The sequence below is a fragment of the Atractosteus spatula genome, chromosome 10 (genome assembly GCF_055471065.1).
Source record: "Atractosteus spatula isolate fAtrSpa1 chromosome 10, fAtrSpa1.hap1, whole genome shotgun sequence".
Lineage (NCBI taxonomy): Eukaryota > Metazoa > Chordata > Actinopteri > Semionotiformes > Lepisosteidae > Atractosteus > Atractosteus spatula.
Window position 1 is genome coordinate 25,280,775 of NC_142715.1, and position 27,068 is coordinate 25,307,842.

Below are 27,068 nucleotides of genomic sequence, written 5' to 3' on the forward strand. Positions count from 1 at the left end.
CATATTACCGTATGCAAACTGTACTGTATACAGTATGTATATGTATATTTAATGTCTTAACTGTGCCCGTTTAATTGAATTAAAAAAAATATTTAGCACGAACATTAAGCTGTTTACATCTTCCGCCTGAGAACAGTCACCCGTTGCTACCCAACGCAGAATGGTGATTGGCTGACACTATCTGACACCCCTCTGATTGGAGAAAAAAGACGTGCTGGTCTGCTATACACACTGTGCCAGGAAGAGGATTTCTTTCTATTCAAAACGTGTATTTTAAAAGTTTAAGAAGTAAAAACCTTACAGCATACACAGATTTCTAAACTGATCAGGATCGTTATCTTTGTCTTATGCATAATAATGTTCACCGCTCTGTCCAGCAAATTAATAATAAACTTTATTTTATATAGCGTTTTAGACGAATAAGTAATTAGATTGCTCATAAACCTAATCACTTGCTTTTTCTTTTTATTTAGGCTCAGATTTCAACTATAGATCGTATTATTAATAACCATAATAACAACCAACCAACAAAAACAACCATATAAACATAATGGTGGTGCTGGACCTTCCAGTTTTATTTATTTATTTTTTAATCGCGTAACATAAACATATTACCGTATGCAAACTGTACTGTATACAATATGTATATGTATATTTAATGTCTTAACTGTGCCCGTTTAAGTATTGAATATTCATATCTAATTTTACCACTGAAGGGAAATCTTAACATAAACATACGGTATATGGCTGGTCTCGGTACTTTAAAGAAAAAAATACACACCGGTATTCCATTTCTCCCTAAACATTGTAAGCTTCGAAGTCTTTAACTAACGTGATACCGGAGTCAACAAGCATACTTTTAGAATTTGATTAAAAGGGAATATAATATGGAATCGCGTATCTCAAGAATTTAAAGACCAGACAATCGCAAACTCGTTTTCAATAAAATTATTTTATTCATTCAGCAGTTTGTGAGAGGGACATCCAGCAGGGAGAGACACACACACCGGTTTTCATTGACAAAATTGTTTTTTTTTCAATTCCTCTTGTCTAACAGGAATGTTTTGTTTGTGGACAGACTGTTAGACAAGAGGAAAAGACCGCCTCCTCCTACGAAGCATTTCGTTGATCCGATCACGAATTCTTTTCCAGTCGTACGCAGCAAGGGTTGAGAATCTCCGATTCAGCATCGTACTAATGGTTTCCCGGAGACTGCAAGGCAAGGCACTTTTGCCTCTGGACCCATCGAAATTTACAGACGTGGTCCACCCCCAGTAAATTTCAAAAGTCACAAGATTTCGAAACACGAGGGCGGCGTAGCGGTCGGCTCTTGCTTTCCCGTCTATGCCGATGCACTGCAAGTACAACCCCCCCTCCATCTCCTGGGTGATGGGTAGCAGTTGGACATCTGGGAGAATTATTCGTCCCACTGGCATCTGTGAATTCCGCTGTGCTTCCTGGGGGGAGATAGCCGGCGGGGACAGCATCAACAGATTCCTGCGCGGTGGTGAACTGAGAGGCCGGATTGGAGTGTCCTGAGGCGGTGTGTGCTCTGCGGGGGGCAGAGCTTCCGCCAGGCATTGCAGCCTGTGCGGCGGGGAGAGGCACTTTTCGGGAGACAGCTGCTCAACTGTTTGACTGCTGGAACTCTAGCCTCCCAATCCTCCCCAGTAATGCATCTTAATGCTCCCGCTGCTGCCGAAATGTCTCCATACAGGTGCTGCTTCTACAGGTTGGCACCCTGGCCAGTGGCCGAGAGCAGAGACCCACGGCTTGTGGCAAAATAACATAATTCATGTAAGAAATAAAGTCACACAGTAGTATTCATCAGTCGCGGAACAGAAGTCAAAATAAACTTTTCTTTTTTTCCGTCTTACCGCTTTCTTTTTTACTGTCCTGGTGGTAGATCGTTTCGCCCGTGCGGTGTTTTCTTGAAGAACAGGCTACAAAGAAATAATTATAATTTAATTTAAAATTCAAAACGGCAATAATACCTTGTAATATGCGCTGTAATCGCGTATTTCAGATGAAGTCTGCTGTATTTGCTTACCCTTCGCTCTTTGGAAGCTGGGGCGGCAGAAGCACCCTGTCTCTTCCCGTAAAACGCCTAGGTCTCCATACTGTACTATGGTCGCTGTAGTGCAGGTTTGCAGTTTTTTTTTTGTGATGGGAGCTCACCCAATCCCTTGGTGTCTTTTATGCGTCACACATACTGTATTTCAGCGCCATATATTTCATGGATATTATGGAATATAATGGATGGATATCTTAGTTATCTTTCTAGTTCACAGGTTTGCATGCATAATTTAATTTTGAAAGCCACTGAGACATCAGGTACTACTGTTGTATTTATGAAAAAGAAACAAAACAAAAAACATACTAACAACAGTGCCATCCTACTCCTTAGTTAATACATTTTATTATTCATAAACAGTTAACATTGTTAGCAAAATATTTTGAATTATATTTAACCCTATTTTTTCTTTAGTTTTGTATTTAACTTATTTTATGATAGTCAGACTTAATGTATATTTGAACAATGAAAATATATTTTTACAAGATTTTACATTAAGCACTTAAAATTAATATGGTTAATAATAGTAAACTGTAACATGCTGTAACAAGATCAGTTAAACTGCGAAGAAAATGCTTTCAGAGAAAATGTTTCAGGTGTGAAGAACATAGATCAATGCAATTTCAACCAAACCTGTTCCCACACACCCCGCCCCCACTACCATTAGAATATACACAAACATTTTAGCGTTTCATTCTGAGCAGAAGACCCTCACACCTGAAGAGTGCTGGCTGTGACGAATTAAACCGGTTTTACAGGTTTCAATCACAGACCATGTGACATGGGACTCAGTAAACTACAGTAACACCGTATTTGATAACGCTTTAAAAACGCTATAAAATAATGTGACTTGGCACAGAACAAGTCACATCAAGTCAATTTAAACACAAGCTGTCTTTAGCCCTCTAAGCTGGTTCATACAGAAATGTAGAGATCCAGGCTCAGAACACACAGCTTCATTAGCGAATACATATGCAGGACAACTAGAGAAGACGTTTTACAGAGGATGGATTTTTAGAAACATCCCATCAGACATCCCATCATATTCACAACGTGAAATCTAGAAAATAATATTACGTAACCAAAATCCGCAATTTGGAAACCTGTGTAATTGTTGATAGATGATGTACTCGTAACATTTTTTCAAGACGAACTACAACATTTAAAAAATGACTTGTATGTACTTGATATCTCTAATCAATCCACGGGTCCCAGCACAAAACAAAAGTAAAACGCATACCGTTTCGCGCTTCTTATTAGTTGCTCAAAAGTAATTTGACCGTATGAAATGCATAATATAAACCTAGAAACATATACGTGAGCAGTACTTAAGCACTGTAGTATCGGTGTTAAGACATACCTCTCAAATACTGTAAATCAAGTTAAAAATATCTCAAGACCGATTCTGGTTGTAATGAAACCATGCAAGGGAGTTTTTATGTCCGTTGCAGTTCTTTTGCAACATGAATATAATTATATCGTTATTAATTTCTTGAGATACGCGATTCCATATTATATTCCCTTTTAATCAAATTCTAAAAGTATGCTTGTTGACTCCGGTATCACGTTAGTTAAAGACTTCGAAGCTTACAATGTTTAGGGAGAAATGGAATACCGGTGTGTATTTTTTTCTTTAAAGTACCGAGACCAGCCATATACCGTATGTTTATGTTAAGATTTCCCTTCAGTGGTAAAATTAGATATGAATATTCAATACTTAAACGGGCACAGTTAAGACATTAAATATACATATACATATTGTATACAGTACAGTTTGCATACGGTAATATGTTTATGTTACGCGATTAAAAAATAAATAAATAAAACTGGAAGGTCCAGCACCACCATTATGTTTATATGGTTGTTTTTGTTGGTTGGTTGTTATTATGGTTATTAATAATACGATCTATAGTTGAAATCTGAGCCTAAATAAAAAGAAAAAGTAAGTGATTAGGTTTATGAGCAATCTAATTACTTATTCGTTTAAAACGCTATATAAAATAAAGTTTATTATTAATTTGCTGGACAGAGTGGTGAACATTATTATGCATAAGACAAAGATAACGATCCTGATCAGTTTAGAAATCTGTGTACGCTGTAAGGTTTTTACTTCTTAAACTTTTAAAATACACGTTTTGAATAGAAAGAAATCCTCTTCCTGGCACAGTGTGTATAGCAGACCAGCACGTCTTTTTTCTCCAATCAGAGGGGTGTCAGATAGTGTCAGCCAATCACCATTCTGCGTTGGGTAGCAACGGGTGACTGTTCTCAGGCGGAAGATGTAAACAGCTTAATGTTCGTGTTAAATAATTTTTTTAATTCAATTAAACGGGCACAGTTAAGACATTAAATATACATATACATACTGTATACAGTACAGTTTGCATACGGTAATATGTTTATGTTACGCGATTAAAAAATAAATAAATAAAAATGAAAAGTCCAGCACCAGCTGGAATCGAACACACAACCTGCCAGGTGGTAGTCACACACCTAGACCAGTAGGCTACAAGACAGCTCACGTGATCAGGCAGGTGAAACAGCCCTACACAGCCCTGCCGCAGTACACGGATATAATCATACCGTTATTAAATTCTTTAGATACGCGATTCCATATTATATTCCCTTTTAATCAAATTCTAAAAGTATGCTTGTTGACTCCGGTATCACGTTAGTTAAAGACTTCGAAGCTTACAATGTTTAGGGAGAAATGGAATACCAGTGTGTATTTTTCCTTGTGATATTTTAAGCTCTAGTTGAATGATAGGTGTCGCATTTTAAATCATTTTCGTAGCTAGAAATTATGAAACGCCCTGTTAAAAGCAAGGAAGTTTTTATGCCCGTTGAAGTAAAACAAAATGCCTGACAAAGTATGGCTTGGACAGATTCCAAGTGCTTGTACAAATGTGCTAAAGAAATTATACTTTGAGTATACAGCTTGTCCAAAGTCATCCATTATTAATACTATTAGTAATATCTTCAGTAAAGGCTTTGATGCATAAATATTTCTGATAAAGGTAGGTTGTGTACTTTTGTCCAACTGAGCAATCTTGCTTTCATAAAATATACCAACATTTTAATGACTGATGATTAACATGCTGTAATACACAGTTCAAAATTAAAGGCTCAAATGCTGTACATGAGAGGTTAAGCTCCCCCTGGCGGTTTTACAAGGCGACGCCGGATAGTTAGTCACGTGACACACGTGAAATGCGTGATACCGCGTGATGCCGTGACACACCCACCGGGGTATGCCGTGAAATACCTCACCCATTTTGAATGGCTGCATCTGTAGTAATGGCGGCGAAGTTCATTTTTTATCCTCTTTAAAAGAATAAGGACGGGCTGGGGCGAGCTCCATTTACCACTCTTTCAGCTAACCACCGAACTCGCGAACTGATTACACTGCAGAGCCACAGGCGCCTCGCTTTTCTCCATTCTCTGGGTAAGGGTGAAAAAAAAACTTTGCTGGTATTAGCTGGCCTGCTGGGAGTACCTCTTCTTCACTGATAAGCACGATTTGTGTTTCATCTTTCGCAAGCTGTATAGATTTCTTTCAAAACAAGTTGTTCCAGAAAGGAAACGAACACTTGCATTCACCTGAATTAAAAGGCATGGGATTTGCCCGTAAGGATAAATTCTGTACAGTAAGACAGGAAGAAAGGCACCGCTGGGAATCGGACCCAGGATCTCTTGTTTACTAGATAGGCACTTTAGCCAACTATTCACAGTGCCAGCAAAGTGCTGTCCTTTGACAGCCACTTGGACACTTCTCAACTGTGGGAAGTTCCATAGTTAATGATCAAATTCACTTGCATCCTAATCAAAAGAAATATTAAGAAACTTTTTCTGATACCAGTTTCATAGTGACTTTGTAGGTGACATGTTCTTTATGAGAATAATGTTTTGTATGCGATCAATAACAGCACCAGAAAAAAATACCGGAAAGAAATGATCTGTCACTAAGGAAATTCATTAAATGAAGCCAAGACATAATCAGAAAATCTATATCAAGGAAATGTTAATCACTTTACATGTTCTTTAGCGTTTATATATATACATACTGATAGACTGTCACGATTATAGTCCCCCCTCCTTAAGGGTGCTCCAGCCCTTTCACTTGTCTTTATTCTGTGCACCTGCTCCCTATCCCCAGCCCACCTTAAAAGCCAGGTGCTGACGCTCATCCGGGCTCTGCTCTGATTTCCATATCGTGCGAGTCCGGGACCAGGAAGCGCCTGGTCCCGTTAAGGTTTTAACCTCTGTTCCCGTTCCTGTTCCCCGTCCGCCGGTTCCGACCCGGCCTTCGTGGTTTTTAATCCTTCTTCTGATGGATCTCCTGGTTTTGGACTTACCCTTGTGTTTTGGATTTTCCCTAAGGAGTACTCTCGGATTGTTCGCCTCGGCCACACCTCCCCCGTGCACCAGCGCACCTTGGACACGCCCCCTTGTCTTCAGCCCCGTTTTCCTGCATGACGTTTCCCTAGTGTCTCCCCACTCCGTCGGACTGTCCTCCGCATAGGGTCCGGAAAGAACTGTTCGTTACATAGACATTCAAGGCATTCTAGTCGCTGTACTCTAAATGAAATCACAGTACAGTACAGGACATGCAGTGAGGAGCTCACGCAACGAATACTCTTGAACGCAACAAAAGTAATGGCACACGGCACATCACGTCCGAGTTTAGTGACAACTACCTCAGAGATTGAAAGCTGGGTAGTTTCAGATCACTTTCGATCTTAGTATCGAAGTGCCGTCTCCAACATAACCGATCCACAGAAGAACTGTATCCAGAGGTGTTAAAGAAGTCGAGATCTCACCATGAGAGGGGAAGCATCTCAGGAAAAGCAGGTGCAGTCGGTTCCATAGTCATAGCGCCACTGTCGGACAAGAGCAAAAGCCACCCGGCTTCCTCCGGGAAAGTAATGAGACAAAGAGACAGGGCATAGTGGGTTGTGTGGCTGAGTGGTCTAAGGTGCTGGATTAAGGCTCCAGTCTCGTTGGAGGTGTGGGTTTGAATCCCACCGCTGCTAGAAGTTTTTGTGTTACAACCACCAAGTGGAGCAATGTGTTAAAAGCTACTTTATCAGCTTAACATCAAAGCAGGGAGAAAAAAGTGTTTCTTCTTCTCAACACAAATTCTTGTTTCCACCTTCAGCAGGGAAGTTTGTCTACCAAGATCACTTTTGAGTCAGTGCAAATCACAATGCGCCCTCAATTTTAATGTCGGTTGTGCTCCTATTATCTGTGAAACGTTAATGTTCTGCATTTTCAAGTCGAGTCATCCTCAGGGGTAGAGTTGATTAAGTCTTTCCGCATAGCGCTCCATCAGAAATAACTTGTCTAAGTTCCAAAGAGATTGTGGGTTTCACTTCAAGCAATCACAAAGCATACCTCACATGTCAGATCTAAATGGGGAATTTGTTGGTTACAAAGCTGAACGTTTTTCCATGTTCTGCTAGAGTATCCACTGGCTTGCCTTTATCAGCTGTCTTGGAAAGATAAGCTGTGCTTCGTCTCAGGAAAAATCATTAGTACTGTCATTTTATTCTGTGCATATGGCCGATATTTAAAGTATATAAAAATCACGAGTTCATAGATTTATCCAAATATCAACGGCACCTTGTAAACCTGTGATAAGAATTCCTTCAATCCAATAGTTTCACTCCAGGGAAAAGGCAGGGAAACATAGAGAATTCTTATTTAAAGACAACATCCGTATTGGATTGCATGTCAGCAGGCATCACTCAGAATTCCTAATATGATTTTGAATTCAGTTTTGCAGTTCTTTAGTGTTTTACTACTTTCAGAGAGTCCTTTATTGACCTTGCTGAAGCAAAGAAGCAACATAATCACAAATGTGACCAGTTTTTCTGCTGTTTCTGGTTAATAATGATTATTATTTTGTATTTTGATTAGTATTTTTCGTAGCGTTCTTCCTCAGCTTTTAAGTTATTTGGTAAGCAAGAACCACTGAGAACGAGTCTGAATCAATCAAGAACATATACGGTACTGCTGTCCTGTGTACAACTGCTTCGTCCTAATTGAGCTTTTCAGTGTTGAAGAAGACGTTTCCAATTTCGATTGCTGGTTTCAGAGGATGTGCTACAAGATCACAGATTCATTTGAAAAGATTTGGAGATGTATTGGCTGGGATTCAAACCTGGCTCAATTGCATGAAGGCACCTATACTCAGCAACGAGAGGAAAGGAGAAGGGGCCAGAGGTAGTGTGGCTGAATTGTCTAATATGCTGGATTGTAGGCTCCACTCTCTCAGGGGCGTGGGTTTAAATCCCACTACTGCCTAATGTTTTAAGACCTTACTTCCTGAGATTTGTAATATGGTCAGTAAAAGCACTTTATGTAAGTATCTCTTATGTCAGCGCTACAAGTCACTTACTGCTCCACAGGTCCGGGGTTCAATCCCTGGCATCTTCAGGTGTTTTATATTACTGTACTCACATCGCAATCTTCTGTTGAGTGAGAACTCTTTGCTCGTATTCATAGAGAGCCAGGTTTACCTTTTGAATCTCACCCGGGATTTCCTGAGAGATCATTCAGCGAGCGAGTCCTCCCTCTGGACACGGGACTGAGCTGAAAGCTGCACGAATTCCTCACTGCGCGTCCTCTACTGTTACAGGTGGTCCAGAGTTAATGTGCAGCACAGTGACATGAACACCTTGAACTTTTTCTGTATGTGAAGGAAAATGCAAAAGAGCATGTAAAGTATTGATCACATAAAATATCCATGGTACAACTCGAGAAAAAACTGAAGCACAAAACAACGACTTTTGATGATTACAAGAGATTCAAGAAACACAACCGTCCACAGATGGGTTCGGAATCTGAACGCATAAGTCAAAAGAACAAAAGCGAAGTAAACTCTCTTCATTGTCTTATAGTTTATGTAATAAAACAATGTTTTTCGTTCTTTATAATTTCTTACTGTTGATAGACGATTTATTGACTTTTAACAGAATCACAACTACAAACATTTGGGGTTCAACTGTTATTCACATACTCCAACAAAGAGAAATGTTAGTGTCTTCCAGTGTGTGAGACAATTTCTAAAAAAATTAAAAAATAAGTTATAGAAATTAAATTGTTCTACTTTTTAGGCTTGCATAGTCTTATTCATATTTCAGTTAAGCCTTTTCTTCTGTAGTAATTTCATTTGATATTAAAATTAGTCCTGATTTACAAGAATTTTGTAATAAGTTTCAATTTAGGAAAATCGTGCCCAAAAGCTACCAAAACTGGTAATGTTCACATAATGTGTAATGCCAAAGCAGCAGTTGGGGTGGGAAACAAAAGGCATTTCTTGGTATGAATCCTAAAACTTCATAGATGGCGTTCTAGGACTTCTCGCTTCAGATAAAGCTGTTAATACATCATAGATTTCTACTCAATCAATATCTGCAGTGTTATCACTACCGAACGCTAAATATAGATCCAGGCAATAATTCATGAGTTGTTCGTTAGAAAATTGTTTATGGTTTTTCTTTTAACAAATTTTCAATACCAGACAAAAAGTCGAAAGTTTCAATTTCATGCAACTGATGAAATCTCTCTTCGATGGAAGTTATAAGTACAGTACATCCAAAATACTGTGGAATCAATCAGATTTACATGTTTCTTGTGGATCCAGAAGATCATTTTGAGACTCAAAACATGCCTGTCTTTTCTTTTTTCGAGGACGAAGAAGTAGCAGCAGTAGTAGAAATTATGGCAAGAACGTGTTTAGAGTTCAGCACTTCTCATTTCTAATGCAGAGCCATCGAAAAGCACCGCCAGTGATAAAAGAAATTGGAGAATTGGTCTGTTCATGGTGCCTACACGCTTTGAATTGCTGGCATTTTCTGCAAGCGTTCCTTTTTGAGGGTTCATGAAATTCCTCACATTTGAGCCAACACTAAAATATTTCATTCGGGGTCGCCTAATTCATAGTGCAAACCGAATCTACAGGGGAATGCTGTGGCACATGAAGCCGTTTGTTATTCTGTTGTGAGGTGTGAGGGGCGGACTGCAAATCGAGTTGGTGAATAGAAAATGAAACAGGAGTCACTTCTTGAGCTACGAATTCCAAAAAGTATGAAAACCTGTGCATTTTAACAGTGCAGAATACTCACAAATTGCACTGAGTTGCTTGCTTTCTTCTGCTGCTTTTATATTTCAGTCATTCACTGTCAGCTAGCACTGGAACAATTCAAGAGAGGTAAAAACGGAAGCTGTCAGGGGTGGGATTTGATCCCACGCCTCCAGTTGGAGACCAGAACACCCAAGCCAGCTGGAAAGAAACATCTCCTTGAGTCTGGCGCCTTAGACCACTCGGCCACCCTGACAAGCAAAAGCAAGTGGTGTGCTGAATGCACCAGTAGTTGACTAAACTGAGTTTCTTCCCTGAAATTATTTGCTTGCGAAGACCCAAGTTGCCTTGAATGGATCTTGGAAATCAAATATACGGATGGATTGTTATTCGGTTGTGAGTTTTGAGGGGCGTATTATAAATTGAGTTGGTGAAAAGGCGCTTTTTGTTAGTCTGTCGGGAGGCTGCACAAGGTGTTTAGAGGGAGAACTTCTAAAAGGCAGGCTCTCTATGTTTAACATCAAGAAAGATTTTTTTTTCTCAATGGAAATGCTCTTTGGCGCTTTCAGCTTTATGTAGGGAAGAACGTCTGCCGAGACCACTTTTGAGCCAGTGCAAATGGTAATGTGCCACCAAGTACATTTAATATTGGCTGTGGTAGCGAGCTGCTTTTGTTTGTGAAGCTTTTACTTCTTTAAGCTGAATCATCGGCAGGAGTAGCTTATTAAATCGTTGCTCATTGCGCTCCATCAGAAATACCTTGTCCATGTTCAAAAGAGATCAGGGGATTTACTTCATGCTTTCACATGGCATACCTTACACGAAAGATTTAAATGGGGAATTGATTGTGCTTCTTGAAGTTGTTCCTGTGGTTGCCTTGGTTACAATGGTGAACGTTCTTCCACGTTCTGCTAGAGTATCCACTGGGTGGGCTTTATCAATTGGCTCGGATAGGTCATCAGTGCTCCGTCTCCAGAAAAATAATCAGCACTGTCTTTTTTCTGTGCGCATGACCGTCTTTTAAAACATATCAAATCACGAGTTCATTGATTTCTCCAAATAACAACAATACATTTTAACCCTTCAATCCAATAGTTTTACTCCAAGTAAAAAGCAGCGCAATATATAGAGAGATGACATTCAAAGATTTCAACGTTCTTATTGGATTGCCTGTATGCAGATATCGCTCAGAATTGCTAATATGATTTTAATTCAGTTTTTCTCTACTACTTTCAGAGTCTTTTATTGACCTTGCTGAAGCAGAGAAGTGACATAATCACAAATGCAACCAGTTGTGAAGCTGTTTCTGGTTAATAATGATTAATGCGAAAAAAAAAACAGCTCCTTGCATTAAGAGTCCTACCTCTGGATTCCTCTGAAAGCTGCGCGAATTACTCACTGCGTGTCCTGTACTGTGTAGCACAGTGACAAGAACGCCTTGAGTTTTTTTCCGTATGTGAAGGAAAATGCAAAAGAGCATGAAAAGTATTGATGGTATAAAATATCCATGGTACAACTGGAGAAAGAACTGAAGGACAAAACAATGACATTTGATGATTGCAAGAGAAACACAACCGTCCGAACATGGGCTTGGATCCTGACCGCTTGCGTTAAAAGACAAAGCAAAGGATATAACCTGTAAATGTCTTCATGTCTTACAGTTTATGAAATATGACAATTTCTTACTTTCTTGATAATTTCTTACTATTGATAGATGCTTTTTTTAATTTTAACAGAATCACAATTACAAAAAAATGGGGTTAAACTGTTATTCACATACTCTAACAAAGAGAAACGTTAGTGTCTTCCGGTGTGTGAGCCCATCTCTCAAAAAATAAAAAAATAAGTTCTATAAATTGAATTGTTCTATTTTTCAGGCTTGCATAGTCTTATTCATATTTCAGTTAAGCCTTTTCCTCTGTAGTAATTTCATTTGATATTAAAATTAGTCCTGATTTACAATTTTTGGACATGGTTCATCTTAAAGAATTTTGTAATAAGTTTCAGTTTAGGAAAATCGTGCCCAGAAGCTACCAAAACTGGTAATGTTCACATAATGTGTAATGCAAAAGCAGCAGTTGGGGTGGGAAACAAAAGGCATTTCTTGGTATGAATCCTTAAACTTCATAGATGGCGTTCTAGGACTTCTCGCTTCAGATAAAGCTGTCAATACATCATAGATTTCTACTCAATCAATATCAGCAGTGTTATCACTACCGAACGCTAAATATAGATCCTGGCAATAATTCATGAGTTGTTTGTTAGAAAATTGTTTATGGTTTTTTTTAAACATATTTTCAATACCAGACAAAAAGTGGAAACTTTCAATTTCATGCAACTGATGAAATCTCTCTTCGATGGAAGTTATAAGTACAGTACATCCAAAATACTGCGGAATCAATCAAATGTACATGTTTCTTGTGGATCCAGAAGATCATTTTGAGACTCAAAACATGCCTGTCTTTTCTTTTTTCGAGGACGAAGGAGTAGCAGCAGGAGTAGCAGTAATGGCAAGAACGTGTTTAGAGTTCAGCACTTCTCATTTCTAATGCAGAGCCATCGACTCGGAAAGTACCGCCCGCGATAAATGAAATTGCAGAATTGGTCTGTTCATGCTGCCTACACGCTTTGAATTGCTGGCATTTTCTGCAAGCGTTTGAAGTGGAAATCTAATAAGTAAATTGATTCTTAAAATGTAGAGAGTTTAGAAAAAAATATATTGGTGCTTTTAGAAAATATATTTCAAGGATGTAATTGCTGTGCTACAGTACGTGCAGAATTTTAGAAAACAGTGCGTCAACAAAGTACACTGTTTAGGTTACTTTAGAAGACAAAGTACCAAAACAATATATGCTGTCTGGGTCGTTAGAATTAGCTGAAAGTAAATTTAGCTAAAAGTAAATTTAGCTAAAAACAGCTAAATAATTTAATTTGTGTTTTTAGGTTAGTTATCTAATGACAGTTTTTTTTTGTAAATTGTGAAGTTTTAATAAGAATGCTTTATTGTTTTTGACTACATTCGGAATCTGAAATTATTATCAAATCCAATTATATAAGTATAAGTAATACAAATTAAATATTTAATTACATGTTATCATACAAATTAAATATTTAAAAATTAATTCGTAATCACAGGACTCAAGTTTAGATTTTTGAGCAGTTGCTCAGGACAACATCACAATAAATGTATCTGTGCCTATATGTTAAACCTGTTGAATTCAATTAAATTCAACTGTATTGTCATTAAACTTACACAGGTGCAAGGTATAATGAAAAGTGTTTCTCATTAGTCACTCAGGTGCATTATATAAATAGGACAGAAGATAAGACAATAGACAGTAACACAATAGCAAAAACAGTAACATGTAATAACATAACATAAATAACATGTAATCAAGTAATCAAAACTGTGCAAAATTCCGCAAACAGAGAAAATATTACAGGACAAAAACAGTGCAAGGTAATTCTTGGAAAAGTGCAAAAATAGTATGGTTAAAAATAGTATGGTTAATTAATAAATATTAAATATTATTACGACCGGTACAGTTTTACTGGGCTGTCTGGTATTTTTGAAAAATGTTGTTCTTTAATATAATTTAATCTGATGATCATGTGTTAAGTTTAGATGTTGGCAGGTAAAGGCTAGAAAATCATTGTCAACAATTCACATACAGACAATGGGAATATACACCTCACACACATTTCAGCACAACATGTGAAGTACCTGTCAGCCTCTGACCACTGTTGTGACCACAGGTCCCACTAACACAGAAACACTGGTCCCAGGACTTGGAAGCCACAGAGTTAGTACAGTGTCCAGTACAGTGACCACAGTCTCCTGGAACCCAGGACCAGCCATCTGAGGTTCTATAGTCATTACAGCCACTGCCCGCCGTAGTGACCACAGTATGCAGAAGCGCTTTTCTGTTTAATTTAAAACTCAGCTTTATGGATATCCCTTAAAATTATAATTGATGCTATAAATAAGGGAGCTTATATAATTAAAAATAATTATAAATAATAACAAGAATTTCACCTCTACAATTAATCATAATATTAATTCAGCTTATATGAATTTTTAAACTATTTTCTATTAATGCTGTATTAATAGTTTTATATGCAGTTATACACTATTACACACAACACAGACTAAGGATAGTGTTTTTTAAGTACTAACATATAATTATTATAACTATTAATATTGTAGATATTTAGCAACCTTATCAAAAATGATATACAACTTGACAATCCCTTATCTATTACCTTATCTATTACCACAATAATAAAATACAAAATTTTAGCTGTAATTTTGGTGTGCTAGGACTTGTGGAAATTTTCCCATTTGCAAACAAATAGGAATACAAATGTTTTAACAATAATACAACATCTTCAAAATATTTACCAGGGGTTGTTTATTTCATTGTGCTCAATTCTGCCCTCTCTAACAGGTATAATAACACACTAGTGTATTAACAGAGATCAGTGTGTTTTTAAACACTGTTGTATTAATCGGACTGATATTTAATTTTACACACTGATGAATTAATGTGTTATTAAACACTGGAGTATTTTTAGACTAATATTTTAAATGAGATAAGTGTGTTATTTAATACTAGAGTATTATTGAGACTCCAGTATTATTACCATTGACACATTTTGTATTTGCTGTATTATTAAAGTAACACTAATAATAATAACATTATAACATTATGGAAATGTTATTAAAAAATAGAGTATTTTGAGAGAAGGTGACAATTTTAGTGCAAAGAACTATTACAGACAGGTGATCAGAGATAAAAGTATATTTAAGGCCCGTTTCCGATTAACAAATAATATTAGTAACTATTGCAGGTGAATGTGCTAATACAAATAGGAGTACTGAAGGTAAATGTATTAAAATATTTTTGATCCATGGTTATTTTTGAGAATGATTACAGTAGTTTTAGATACTATGGTAATTATATTACAGAAGGATCTAACATTGTAACATGATTGAGGACAAGACATATAGTTGTGTTTATTTGTTATAACAGTCACATTCAGGTGGTAGGTATTTGTATTACAGTGTGTTGTAGTTTTCTGACCTGAATCCATACTGGGTGCTTTTAGACAACAATGTCCAGTTTCAGAGTCCTGAGGCAAATCTTGTAGTTTTTTCAACTTTAAACAAAAGTTTGGGATCTGTTCAGACTAGAGTTTTATTTGAGAAATGTGTCTATTATGTTGGAAGAAATGTGTATTTGACCCGGAAGTCCTTCATTTTGAAGAGAGAAAGGTTTAATTATTTTTTCCATGTTTATTCTGCATTTGACTGATACTTCACAGCTAAATGAATTGTTGTTTGTAAGTCTTAGATAACTAATGATAGGGATAATCTTTCTTACATTATGGAATTTGAAAAAAAAGATTAATAAAAACAACCTGTGCACTGTGATTCTAGAATATATTATTAAGTGCAACTATTCAATTCAATCTGTGAATTATGTACTAAGAGGTAAAAGCTAAAACACATTGTTCACATATTTATCATGTAAGCATAGCAAAAAATATATGAATAAAAAGTAGTATTTAAATGAATTGTAGCATATAGTGTGTAATGGAAAAAAATATTTCACACTCCAAACTGAAGGTGATTGAAAATGTAATCAAAAAGAACAAATCTAGTTACTGTAAATGTGCCCTGGACAGTAAGTATACACACTTCACGTACAGTCTGGGCTGGGACTGACTCAACAGCAACATTCCCTTGAGTGCTCACCCTGTCATTCAGACTGGGTCAGGACGTCTTTCAATTAAACCTTCAGTCTTTCATTCAGGCTCCCAGTCACACTAATCACCTCTTTATTTGAAACTGTTCAGAACACCGAATCTCCATCATTAGAGCTAAACCTTGTGAACCTAGCGATCACATTACTCTCATAGTCAAGTTTATCACTTGGTTATTTTAATTTCTCACTACTCCTGCTCTTCGATCCTGAAATATTTTCTGTGTTTTAATTCTTTCCTTTTCCTCTCTGACTCTCCAGCATTTGTTTTCTTTATTTCAGCTGGGAGACAGGTGTCCCTCTTTATTTTTTCTTTCTGCTCACCTTTTTCATTCAGCCCAGCAACCTGCATTCGATCTGTTACTCCCTGATCATTCAAACTCTGAAAGAGCTCAAAGTCCCGTGCCTGGGTTTCAATTATATCTCCTGCTGCAGATTTTCCATCTTTCTGCAGCATTACACTTCACATATTTCAGCACAAGTTGTGAAGCATCCATCTATTAAGAAAATATTTTTATTGATTCTGTTTTGGATTTTATAACTTATTTTCAAAGTAGACCATTAAAAAGACTTATCAGTGTTTAAATCAGTGTCTGATACAGACATGTGGTCAGTGTGCACTGCTAAGTACATGTGGGGCCTGAGACCCAGATACACCAGATACACCAAACCTGGTTTCAGTCATTCAGCCTTCTGACACCACAGCCACTGTCCACTGTACTGACCACAGCTTCCAGAAACCCAGAACACCATCATTACAGTCACTGTCCACTATACTGACCACAGCTCCCAGAAACACAGGAACACACTCATTACAGGCACTGTCCACAGTCCTGACCACATTTTCCAGAAACACAGAAACACCGTAATTACAGCTACTGACCACTGTACTGACCACAGCTTCCAGAAACACAGGAACACCGTAATTACAGCTACTGACCACTATACTGACCACAGCTTCCAGAAACACAGGAACACCATCATTACAGCCACTGTCCACTATACTGACCACAGCTTCTAGAAACTGAAGAACATAGTCTTTACAGCCATTGTCCACTCTACTGACCACAGCTTCCTGAAACACAGGAAGACCATCATTACAGCCAACTGACCACTATACAGACCACATTTTCTAGAAACACAGGAACACCATCATTACAGCCACTGTCCACTGTACTAACCACAGCTTTTAGAAACACATGAGTACAGTCTTTACAGCCACTGTCCACTGTAGTAACCACAGCAGAACAGCCCTCTGCAGTCACACAGTGATATGGACAGAGAGATATATAACAGGATCTGGACACAGGTGTGTGGAGGGAGAGGTAAGATGGCTGCTGGTGGACTTCCTGTCACTCCACTGTCTCTTGTTCCCCATGGGAGAGACTAGCAAACCAATCAAACAGGTAAAACAAAATAAAAATTCCAGATGTGCTTCTAAAATGTCTTAGTATAAAAATATCCTGTAGACGTGGTGATAGGGATTGTTTCTCTCTCTCTGCAGGCAGTGCTGATGTGAGGCTGGTGAATGGTGCCAGTCCCTGTGAGGGGACAGTGGAAGTGTATCATGGTGGAGAGTGGGGGACAGTAATTCACTATGGTTGGGATCTCAATGATGCTACAGTGGTGTGCAGACAGCTGGGCTGTGGATCTGCTGTTTCAGCACCAGGAGGAGCTCACTTTGGACCAGGGTCTGGATCAGTCCTGCTGAATCAGGTCAACTGCAAGGGGTCAGAGGCTGTGCTGAGGGACTGTGGAAAACAAGAAGTGAAAAAGATTAGCTATTATCAGGATCATGACTGTGATGCTGGAGTGATCTGTTCAGGTAAGAGACACAGACTCTCTCCAGTCTCAAGCACTGAGGATAATTAAAACTCCTGCACCAATCTAGAGTCCTTCATCGTTTGTCCATCCTCCCATTGCTGCTGCTCCTGTCCTGCTGAGAGCTGTAACAGCACTCATCCCTGTCACTGTGTGTCTTTTCTCCTTCAGGATTGTATTTCCTGCAGTGTGTTGAAAAGATATTGAAAACTGTCTGAAACCCCCAACCCCACCTGTATGATTACTGTTAGGTTTTACAATTGACCAATAAAGAGGCCAAAGGACAGTGTTTGATCATAAGGCTGTAAATCTACAAATAAATTTACAGTATGTGACCGATAGATCAGTATAAACAAATTTATTCTTGGTCTTGATTTGAAAACTACTGTTTGTCTTCCTTGTAATTCACCAGCATCATTTTCACTTACAGTTCTGCTGTGTCTCTAATTGTGTCTCTAATTCAGATTCAAAGAGCTGTATTGATCAAAGAATTACAGCATTGACATTGAACATCAGTTGCTTTTCTCTGACATATTTACAAACATTACAACAACTACAACATTCTCTGAGATTGGGTGAAACAAATTAGTTACAACAATATCTAAAAACTATAGAAATAAAAACTATAGAATAAAAACAGTATGACTGATATGTATTCTCAAAATTTAATCTATTACAAAGTAGAGGAGATCTCTCAGCTTCCTGGTCCATTTGGTAGTCAGTATTGATCCAAGGATCTCATCCACTGTTTCTTCAAGAAAGCTGGGATATCTGGGTAACCTGTTCCATATTCCTACAATCCTTTAGCAAAGGTGCCCTCAGTTCTTAGTGTACATATGTAACCTTTTTAAATACATAATGAATACAATCACATTCTTAGAAACTAACTAAAAAATCTGATGTAACATCTCAGAAAATGTCCTTCTCCCTCTGTTCCATGTCTTCCAGGGTTCAGGTTTCAGAAAAGAAAAACGCTTTGTAAGTTAGTGTCAAACCCAGAAGCCAGCTGCTGTAAACAGGCAGGTCTTTGGATGAACACAAATACAGCCTTCATTTCCAAAGTAGTGTTTCATTATTTACAGAACAATAAAAACAACCCAAAAACAAAAAAAAAACTAAAGCTAAACATTTGAATGAGCATCTTCACATGAACTAATACAACAGGCAGTTAAGCTGCTTACCAGCTCTTTAATATCTTTCTCAAAAGTGATCAGTCCCTTCCTTCTGCTCCCATCTCATCAGGGTGAACTGCTTCCTGCTTTTAAATGTCAGCTTACAGGCGACTGAGGATGGCAGATCAATCTTCATGGGTTTGACAGAAATCACAATCTTGTCTTGTCTCCACATGCTCATCCCTTTACAAATTAGAAAATAATATGTAGGCACTGTACCTGAAATAAGGTCACATATGCACACGTCTGTAGCCAATATATACTATAAATACATGAAGAATAATACTGTTTCTATTAACCTTAATAGAAGTGAGCTTTGGTAATTGAGCCTATACTTCCTAAGGGTCTGTTTCTCTTTACTGTCTTACCCTCAGCTACTGTGTGTTGTCATATTGTCCAGAGTGTCTGTCAGTGCCCAGGTCAGACAGTCCTGCTCCAGCAGTGCCAGACTGTGACAGTCCTGGTCTTGTCCAGAGTGTGTGTCAGTGCCCAGGTCAGACAGTCCTGCTCCAGCAGTGCCAGGCTGTGACAGTCCTGGTCTTGCCCAGTGTGTGTGTCAGTGCCCAGGTCAGACAGTCCTGCTCCAGCAGTGCCAGGCTGTGACAGTCCTGGTCTTGTCCAGAGTGTGTGTCAGTGCCCAGGTCAGACAGTCCTGCTCCAGCAGTGCCAGGCTGTGACAGTCCTGGTCTTGTCCAGAGTGTGTGTCAGTGCCCAGGTCAGACAGTCCTGTTTCAGCAGTGCCAGGCTGTGACAGTCCTGGACTTGTCCAGAGTATCTGTCAGTGCCCAGGTCAGACAGTCCTGCTCCAGCAGTGCCAGGCTATGACAGTCCTGGACTTGTCCAGAGTGTGTGTCAGTGCCCAGGTCAGACAGTCCTGCTCCAGCAGTGCCAGGCTGTGACAGTCCTGGTCTTGTCCAGAGTGTGTGTCAGTGCCCAGGTCAGACAGTCCTGTTTCAGCAGTGCCAGGCTGTGACAGTCCTGGACTTGTCCAGAGTATCTGTCAGTGCCCAGGTCAGACAGTCCTGCTCCAGCAGTGCCAGGCTATGACAGTCCTGGACTTGTCCAGAGTATCTGTCAGTGCCCAGGTCAGACAGTCCTGCTCCAGCAGTGCCAGGCTGTGACAGTCCTGGTCTTGTCCAGAGTGTGTGTCAGTGCCCAGGTCAGACAGTCCTGTTTCAGCAGTGCCAGGCAATGGGGAATCTTTTCTTTGAGTATATGACATGCCATTCTGCTTCTGTGAATTTGGTGATATGGATCAGTTTTTTTTTCTTCTGTATTTATTAAGTCTACATCCCTAGCTACACTGGGAATCATGAATTGTAAGAAGCAGTTCGAAAATGGATGGATGGATTTGTGATCAGTTTCTATTTTTAGTTATTCTACAGTCAAATGTGTTCCACAGGTGGCATCTTCAGCACTGTGGTTATTGCTATGAACATGTGGAACAGCTGGAATGAGGGTGATAGTTTGATTTGTAGTATTACACAAACTGATTAATTTAGTGTCTCTGATTTTCATATCTTATATTTGCCCCAGCGTAAAGGTAATGATGCACTGAACACCTTCTTTGGAGGCACATGTTAGAGCACAGAGGTGGAGATTGATGATTTAGAGTCTTTGATCTTAATAGAGTTTAACATTCATCTACAATTATTAGATGTACATGTATCTACATTATTTCTGGAGGAAAACAATCAATTTTACATTCAGTAAAAACATTCAGCCCTAAAAGATTTTTTGGTTTAACTATCTGATGTTGACCTTTCAGATTGTCTTCTGACTCTCCTCTCTTTCATTTCATTTTTATTTATATCCTATTATCTACTTTTTTATCTATATCTATCCTATTATCTATATTCTTATTGAAAGCACTCTGCATTATTGTACAATTGATTGTAATAGTGTATGTATTTCTAAAATGTAATTTTCTACGCCAAATTGTAGGTGTAAATCTGTTTATGAATGGAACAATAAGAAGTCAAGATTTAAATTGAGAATCTATCATATTTATTTTTTCACATGAAGTTGGTTTATTTTCATAGGGTAGTAAGTTTAATTCTCACAGGCACCAGGTTCAGTGGCAGTGAGCAATGAGCTGCACTATGAGAGATTACCTGCTCAGACTGACAGCCTGTAGTTCTCTATTGCAGGTTTTGTGAGGCTGGTGAACGGACACAGTCTCTGCTCTGGGAGAGTTGAGGTGAATCTCAAGAACACCTGGACCTCAGTGTGCGACTCTGACTTTGACTGGCAGGATGCAGAGGTTGTCTGTCGGGAGCTGGACTGTGGGGCTCCTTCGGTGATACACAGAGGCGCTCATTTCCGACAGGGCCAGGGTCCAGTCGGGTCAGAGCAGTTCCAGTGTACAGGACAAGAGTCCAAGCTACGGCACTGCCCCACTGCAGCCAGGCCAGAGCAGAGCTGCTCCCAGAGCAGAGCTGTGGGTCTCACTTGCACAGGTAAGATAAGATCACTTAACTAAAGGCAAGGTTGTTGTCATTTGTGAGTATTGTAGTATTTGTGAGTATTTGTGGGTATTGCAGAGGCAGTGTATGAGACTTGTGTAGGACTAGTGTAGCACTGATGTTGGACAGTCCCTGTGTCCCTGGAGGTCACATCTTAATTAATATCAGCTGTGGACCTCCAGTTGGCCTATATATAGGTAAATGAGAGATCTAGTGAGACATGAGGAGCAAAATAGATTACCAGTGTCCAGGAAAATTATTTGATTGAGACTTTGTTTTTGTTTTTATTTTTATTCATGTCTTGGATTTGTTAATTTTAGTTGTTTTGAGTCAGATTAGGACAGGGAGTTAGCCGAAGACTTTTCTTTTTGTGTTTGTTGTGTTTTCAGGTTCACAGCTAGTTACTTTTTTAAATTTTTCTTACTGATAGGACCTCGCATATAACTGTGATATTATTTAACTAACGTTGTATCTGAGATTGTCAAATAAACTAGTACTCTGGTTTGTTTTTTCAAAAACAGGCACAAGTGCTGTTTGTTTTTGGGTTTTTTTGCGGCTCATTGTTAGCCACAACGGGCACACCTGCACACTCTCTAAGTTTTGGGAAGGCTAGGTGGGAGCATAACACAACGCTCTTCTTCAGGTCTAAGGCTGGGGTTGTAGTGATGAAAAATAAAAGTGAAAGCCTTCAGCTTGGAGGCTGATGATCGGGCAGTATTTGTTCTGCGTCTTCTTCTCCTGGTTGTCCTTCCTGGTTTCATCAGGCCTGGAGCAGGGAGCACATTGTCTCCTGTGAGCTTCACATCACTATCTTAGGTGCTGGGAAAGCTTGGCAAAAATAAAAAGTAACACATCTTGAAGAAGCCTTAACATGGCATCACAATATTTGTTCTTAGTCAAAGCTTTCTGTTGGTCTCTCGGTCACTGAGAGCTGGATGTTACAGTTTTTTCATCTTATTGATTTTTTTTTTATTGTTGTATTTCATGTGCCCTGTTATGGTGTCATGCTGATGAAGTTCTCTCTTATCTGCAGGATACACAGGGTTCAGGCTGGCGAACGGCTCGGACTCCTGCTCTGGACGAGTGGAGCTGCAGTACGACAGTAAATGGGGGACAGTGTGTGATCAGTGCTGGGACCTCACAGATGCCAGTGTTCTCTGCCAGCAGCTGGGCTGTGGGGAGGCTGTAGCAACACCAGGACAGGCCTGGTTTGGACAGGGCAGTGGACCAGTATGGGCTGATGTGTTTGATTGCAGGGGGAATGAGAGCCGTCTCTCAAACTGCTCTGTCTCCTCATGGGGGAGAGCAGTGTGCTCTCATGGACAGGACGCAGGAGTCATCTGCTCTGGTGAGAATGCAACCATCAAACCAATTTACATCTTGATAATTAAACATGTTAACTACTAAAAATATATGAACTCGGGACATGCAGCCATTACATGCAGAATGTAAATGTGATTTTGACACATTGCTGGTGCTCCACTTCCATCAATCTTGAACTTGAACTTGAACTTTATTGCCATATGTAACCGGTACTGGTACAATGGAATTCTTACTTACAGAAAGTCTCTCGATTGTAAAACAAGTGTAAAAAAACAAAACAAAGTGCAAACAGTGCATCAAGACAATGTACAAACAAACAATAGACAATGTGCAAGTAAACATGCAGGCAGTTTGAATGTAAACAATACAGACGTGTAAACAATGACTGGAGACGTACAATAAATAAATTACAATGAGGTAGATGGTGATGGTGTGGGTGTGGTCCGAGGGGGATGGCTAAATGTGTTCGCCAGTCTCACTGCTTGTGGATAGAAGCTATTGAAGAATCTAGTGGTAAGTGTCCGTATGCTCTTATATCTCTTGCCTGAGGGCAGTGGGGTGAAGAGCTCATGCCCTGGGTGGTGACTGTCCTCTGTGATGGCCAGAATTCTACCACGGCAGCGGTCCTCATAGAGCTGTTTAATCTCGGTGAGACTGCAGCCGATGATCTTCTGGGCCATATTGACCATTCTCTGCAGTGCCTTTCTTTCTCGCGAAGAGGTGTTGCCACACCACACGGTGATCCCGTTGGTGAGGACGCTCTCGATAGTGCAGCGGTAGAAGTTCACCAACACATGTATTGGCATCCCCCATCGCATCCCCCAATCTGTTGGATCCTAGTGAAAAATTGTCTTTTAAATTGAAATTCCAACCGTTTTCTAACAGCTTCATCCAATTTAGGGTCATGGGGGAGTTGGAGTTGGAGCCTACCCAAGCAAACAACAGGAGAAAGTGATACCAGTCCATCACAGTGCACACACAGACACAAACACACACCGATACCTGGGGCAGTTATCCCAAAATCTAAATAACCTGTCAGAATGTTTCTGGACTGTGGTAGGAAATCCACGTGAACATGGGAAGAACATGTAGGTCATTAGTGCTGTGAGGCAAGCAATGTTAACTACTGCACCACAATGCCATCCAATAAATGAAACATGATGTCCAAACATTTTGTTGAAAAACTGTTAATAATGAACATTGGGTGGAGTGGTGGCTCTGCGGCTAAGGATCTGTGCTTATGGCTGAAAGGTTGCTGGTTCAAATCCTGTGACTGGCAGAGGAATCCTACTCTGTTGGGCTCCTGAGCAAGGCCTCTAACCTCAACTGCTCCAGGGGTGCTGTACAATGGCAGATCCTATGCTCTCTCCCTGTCTGTGTGTGTCTCATGGAGAGCAAGCGGGATATGTGAAAAGATAATTCCTAATGCAAGGAATTGTTTAGGGTTAATAAAGTGATATTATTATTATTTAAAAACAATGCTTCTTGAGGTTGAACACATGGATGTGTCATGTTAATTTTACCAAAAGATAACGATGAAATCAGTCAGGTATGAACAAATTTTCCATCCTTTCACCTGGACAAAACAAATTCTCCATCTCCGTGGGCTGGTTTTATGGTACTGATATCTGACTGACAATAAAACGTGATGTTCATTTATTTTTTAGATTCATCCTTGTCAGCTCTAGATGGTGGAGTCCAGCTGTCAGGAGGAGAGAGTCACTGTGATGGCCGGGTGGAGGTTCACTACAACAGCACCTGGGGGACACTCCTCCAGCACTCCTGGGGCTACAGAGAGGCCTCTGTGGTCTGCAGACAGCTGGGCTGTGGCTCAGTGGTGCAAATATACAACTCCTCTCTGTATGAGACAGGCGACAGTGCTGTGTGTCTAACAGGTATTCAGTGCTCTGTAGTACAAGTCTATAACTCCTCTCTGTATGGGACAGTGACAGCACTGTGTGTCTGACAGGTATTCAGTGCTCCGGGGACGAGTCTCACCTGGTGAACTGCAGTTCTCCACAGACAGTTAGCTGCAACACTGGACAGGATGTTGCCCAGCTCTGCTCAGGTAGGAGCCATTCAAAGTATTTTTGACTGTTATCATATGCAGATTGATATGTATATCATAAAAGACAAACCCTAAAAGATTTGTCACAAAATATAACAGCTGGACCTGTTAAGAGTTAAAATATTGTATGAAGTATATTTGTTCCTATTTTAAGTCTTTTGTCCATTAATATAGACTGATAATAGAGCTGGGATAAATGTTTCCTGAAACTTGAGCATGTCTGTAGAAGAAGCTCTGTATATTGTTCGATCCAATCATCCCTTTCTGTAGAGATGCAGTGTTTTGTCATCAGGTTAATGCACTGCTGACCACAGATGTGAGGCCTGTGCTTCTAATTCATTAAGATCTCCTTTCTTGCAGTTGTGAGCAACAGAGATGAAAACTGAGAATATTTGCATGACAAGTCAATACATTAATAAAGAACAATGAAACTCTACAGCCTAAGGAAACAAACATTTTATCTATTCATTTTTTTGAAAGAATGATTGGTGGGCATTACCAGAACATATGGATGTAGATGCACTTACTACATCATAAGCATTGAAAAGTACTGGTTTATTAGGTCCATAAAAACAATCTTTTAGTGTTATTAATGATATATAATGTTTTATCTTGAATGGGCTGGATTTCCATTGATATAACAAGAAAATAAACATTAAAACATTCAGAATCTGTCACGCCCGACATCCCTCCCTAGAGGGCGCTTCACTGCTCCCATTATTGTTCGTGTGATTAAGCTCTCCAGGTGTACCCTTTTAGTGTTATTATTTAAGACCAGCTCTTCCAGTCCTCGGGGCTCATCATTAGGGTAAGATGTTGCGAGGCCCGCCTAGCACCAGGACACCCTACGCCCGTCTCCTGAGGGCATAGGCCTCATCCCCGACACCTCCCGCTTCCTGAGCCCGGGGGCTGGAGGATCTCGCCCCGTCACCCTTGGACCTCCATGTTTTGTTTGTCCGTGTGCTCCCCCCTCCCGGGGATTTTAACTTTGTTGCGTCCCAGGATGGATTTCTAGTTGATGGACTCTCGGACTGTGCTTTGACCTGCCTTTGGACCCGTTTGGATTTGGATGCCGTTTTGTCTTCCTCGTACACTGTCTCACGGACTGTCACTATTATTTTGTGCACTATTAAACCCCTGTGTGTTCCTTTTTACCACGCCTCCTGTTTTCTCCAGCTCTTACCGCATCGCATAGGGTCTTCTACAAGATCTGACATGGATTTCAGTCCGTGTTCGTGACATAATCTTAACAAATCCATAGGAGATGGAGTCTCAGGTTGTCACAGAATCCAGGGGAAATTTCCACCTGGAAGAAAGTGCCCTTAAACATCTTGGGGTGCAATATCTTGTGAAGTATAGACAGTAGAGGCCTGGACCAGGGCTTGGATTGAAGATAAACCCTTGGATATTAAACCTGAATCATCACATTTCTCATATGTCTTAGTGACATAGGCAGTGCTAGAGAGGCTATATACAGATGCAGCCATTCAAAATGCGCGGACGATACTGCATTATTTTCCGGTATGCTGTACGCAGTCTACCGCAAGTTACCGGTAAATACCGCAAGTTACCGGTAAATACCGCTAGCAAAATAATAGTATCCGGAATTTCCGCAAGGTGGAGCTAATAAAGCTCAACCTCTCATGTTTGAGCTGTAACCATCAAAGTCTTTAACGAAGATATTAATAATAGTATTAATAATAAATGACCTTGGACAAGCTGTAAACTCAAAGTATTGCCCTGGTCCACATTCTTTTTTTCATTGACCGTCTTTGTAAAAGTAACACCACAGCATTTCGCAATCACGCATTTTTTTCCAATCATGCAAAGTACAGTAATTTTCTAGAATCGATTCACCATGCCTTTCACATGCTCATAAAAGAGATTGATTTAGGAACATAAACATATTACCGTATGCAAACTGTACTGTATACAGTATGTATATGTATATTTAATGTCTTAACTGTGCCCGTTTAAGTATTGAATATTCATATCTAATTTTACCACTGAAGGGAAATCTTAGTAGCTGAGCATAAAAAGAATAGGAGCATACTGCAACGCGTGTGAAGGCCATAAACGATATTAATTTTGGAACATAAACATACAGTATATGGCTGGTCTCGGTACTTTAAAGAAAACATACACGAAACATGGTTTCATTATGACCAGAATCTGTCTTGAGATATTTTTAACTTGATTTACAGTATTTGAGAGGTATGTCTTAACACAGATACTACAGTGCTTAAGTACTACTCACGTATATGTTTCTAGGTTTATATTATGCATTTTATACG

General features: G+C 39.5%; 1 protein-coding gene and 1 non-coding gene across 2 annotated transcripts in view; one reads left to right on the plus strand and one right to left on the minus strand.

Annotated features, from left to right (window-relative positions):
* The window catches only part of LOC148826642 (scavenger receptor cysteine-rich domain-containing protein SCART1-like), a 78,007-nt gene that overhangs the window by 36,247 nt on the left and 14,692 nt on the right, over positions 1 to 27,068 (plus strand). Inside the window, exons 15-19 of the mRNA XM_088926361.1 lie at positions 20,455 to 20,461; positions 21,069 to 21,377; positions 22,417 to 22,731; positions 24,374 to 24,601; positions 24,676 to 24,774. Coding sequence (XP_088782487.1) covers positions 20,455 to 20,461; positions 21,069 to 21,377; positions 22,417 to 22,731; positions 24,374 to 24,601; positions 24,676 to 24,774 — 958 coding nt within the window. The remainder of the gene's footprint in view (positions 1 to 20,454; positions 20,462 to 21,068; positions 21,378 to 22,416; positions 22,732 to 24,373; positions 24,602 to 24,675; positions 24,775 to 27,068) is intronic.
* On the minus strand, positions 10,304 to 10,416 carry trnal-caa (transfer RNA leucine (anticodon CAA)). Its single transcript has 2 exons — positions 10,379 to 10,416; positions 10,304 to 10,349 (listed from the first exon to the last, which is right to left on the minus strand). It is a non-coding gene; the product is annotated as a tRNA-Leu (tRNA).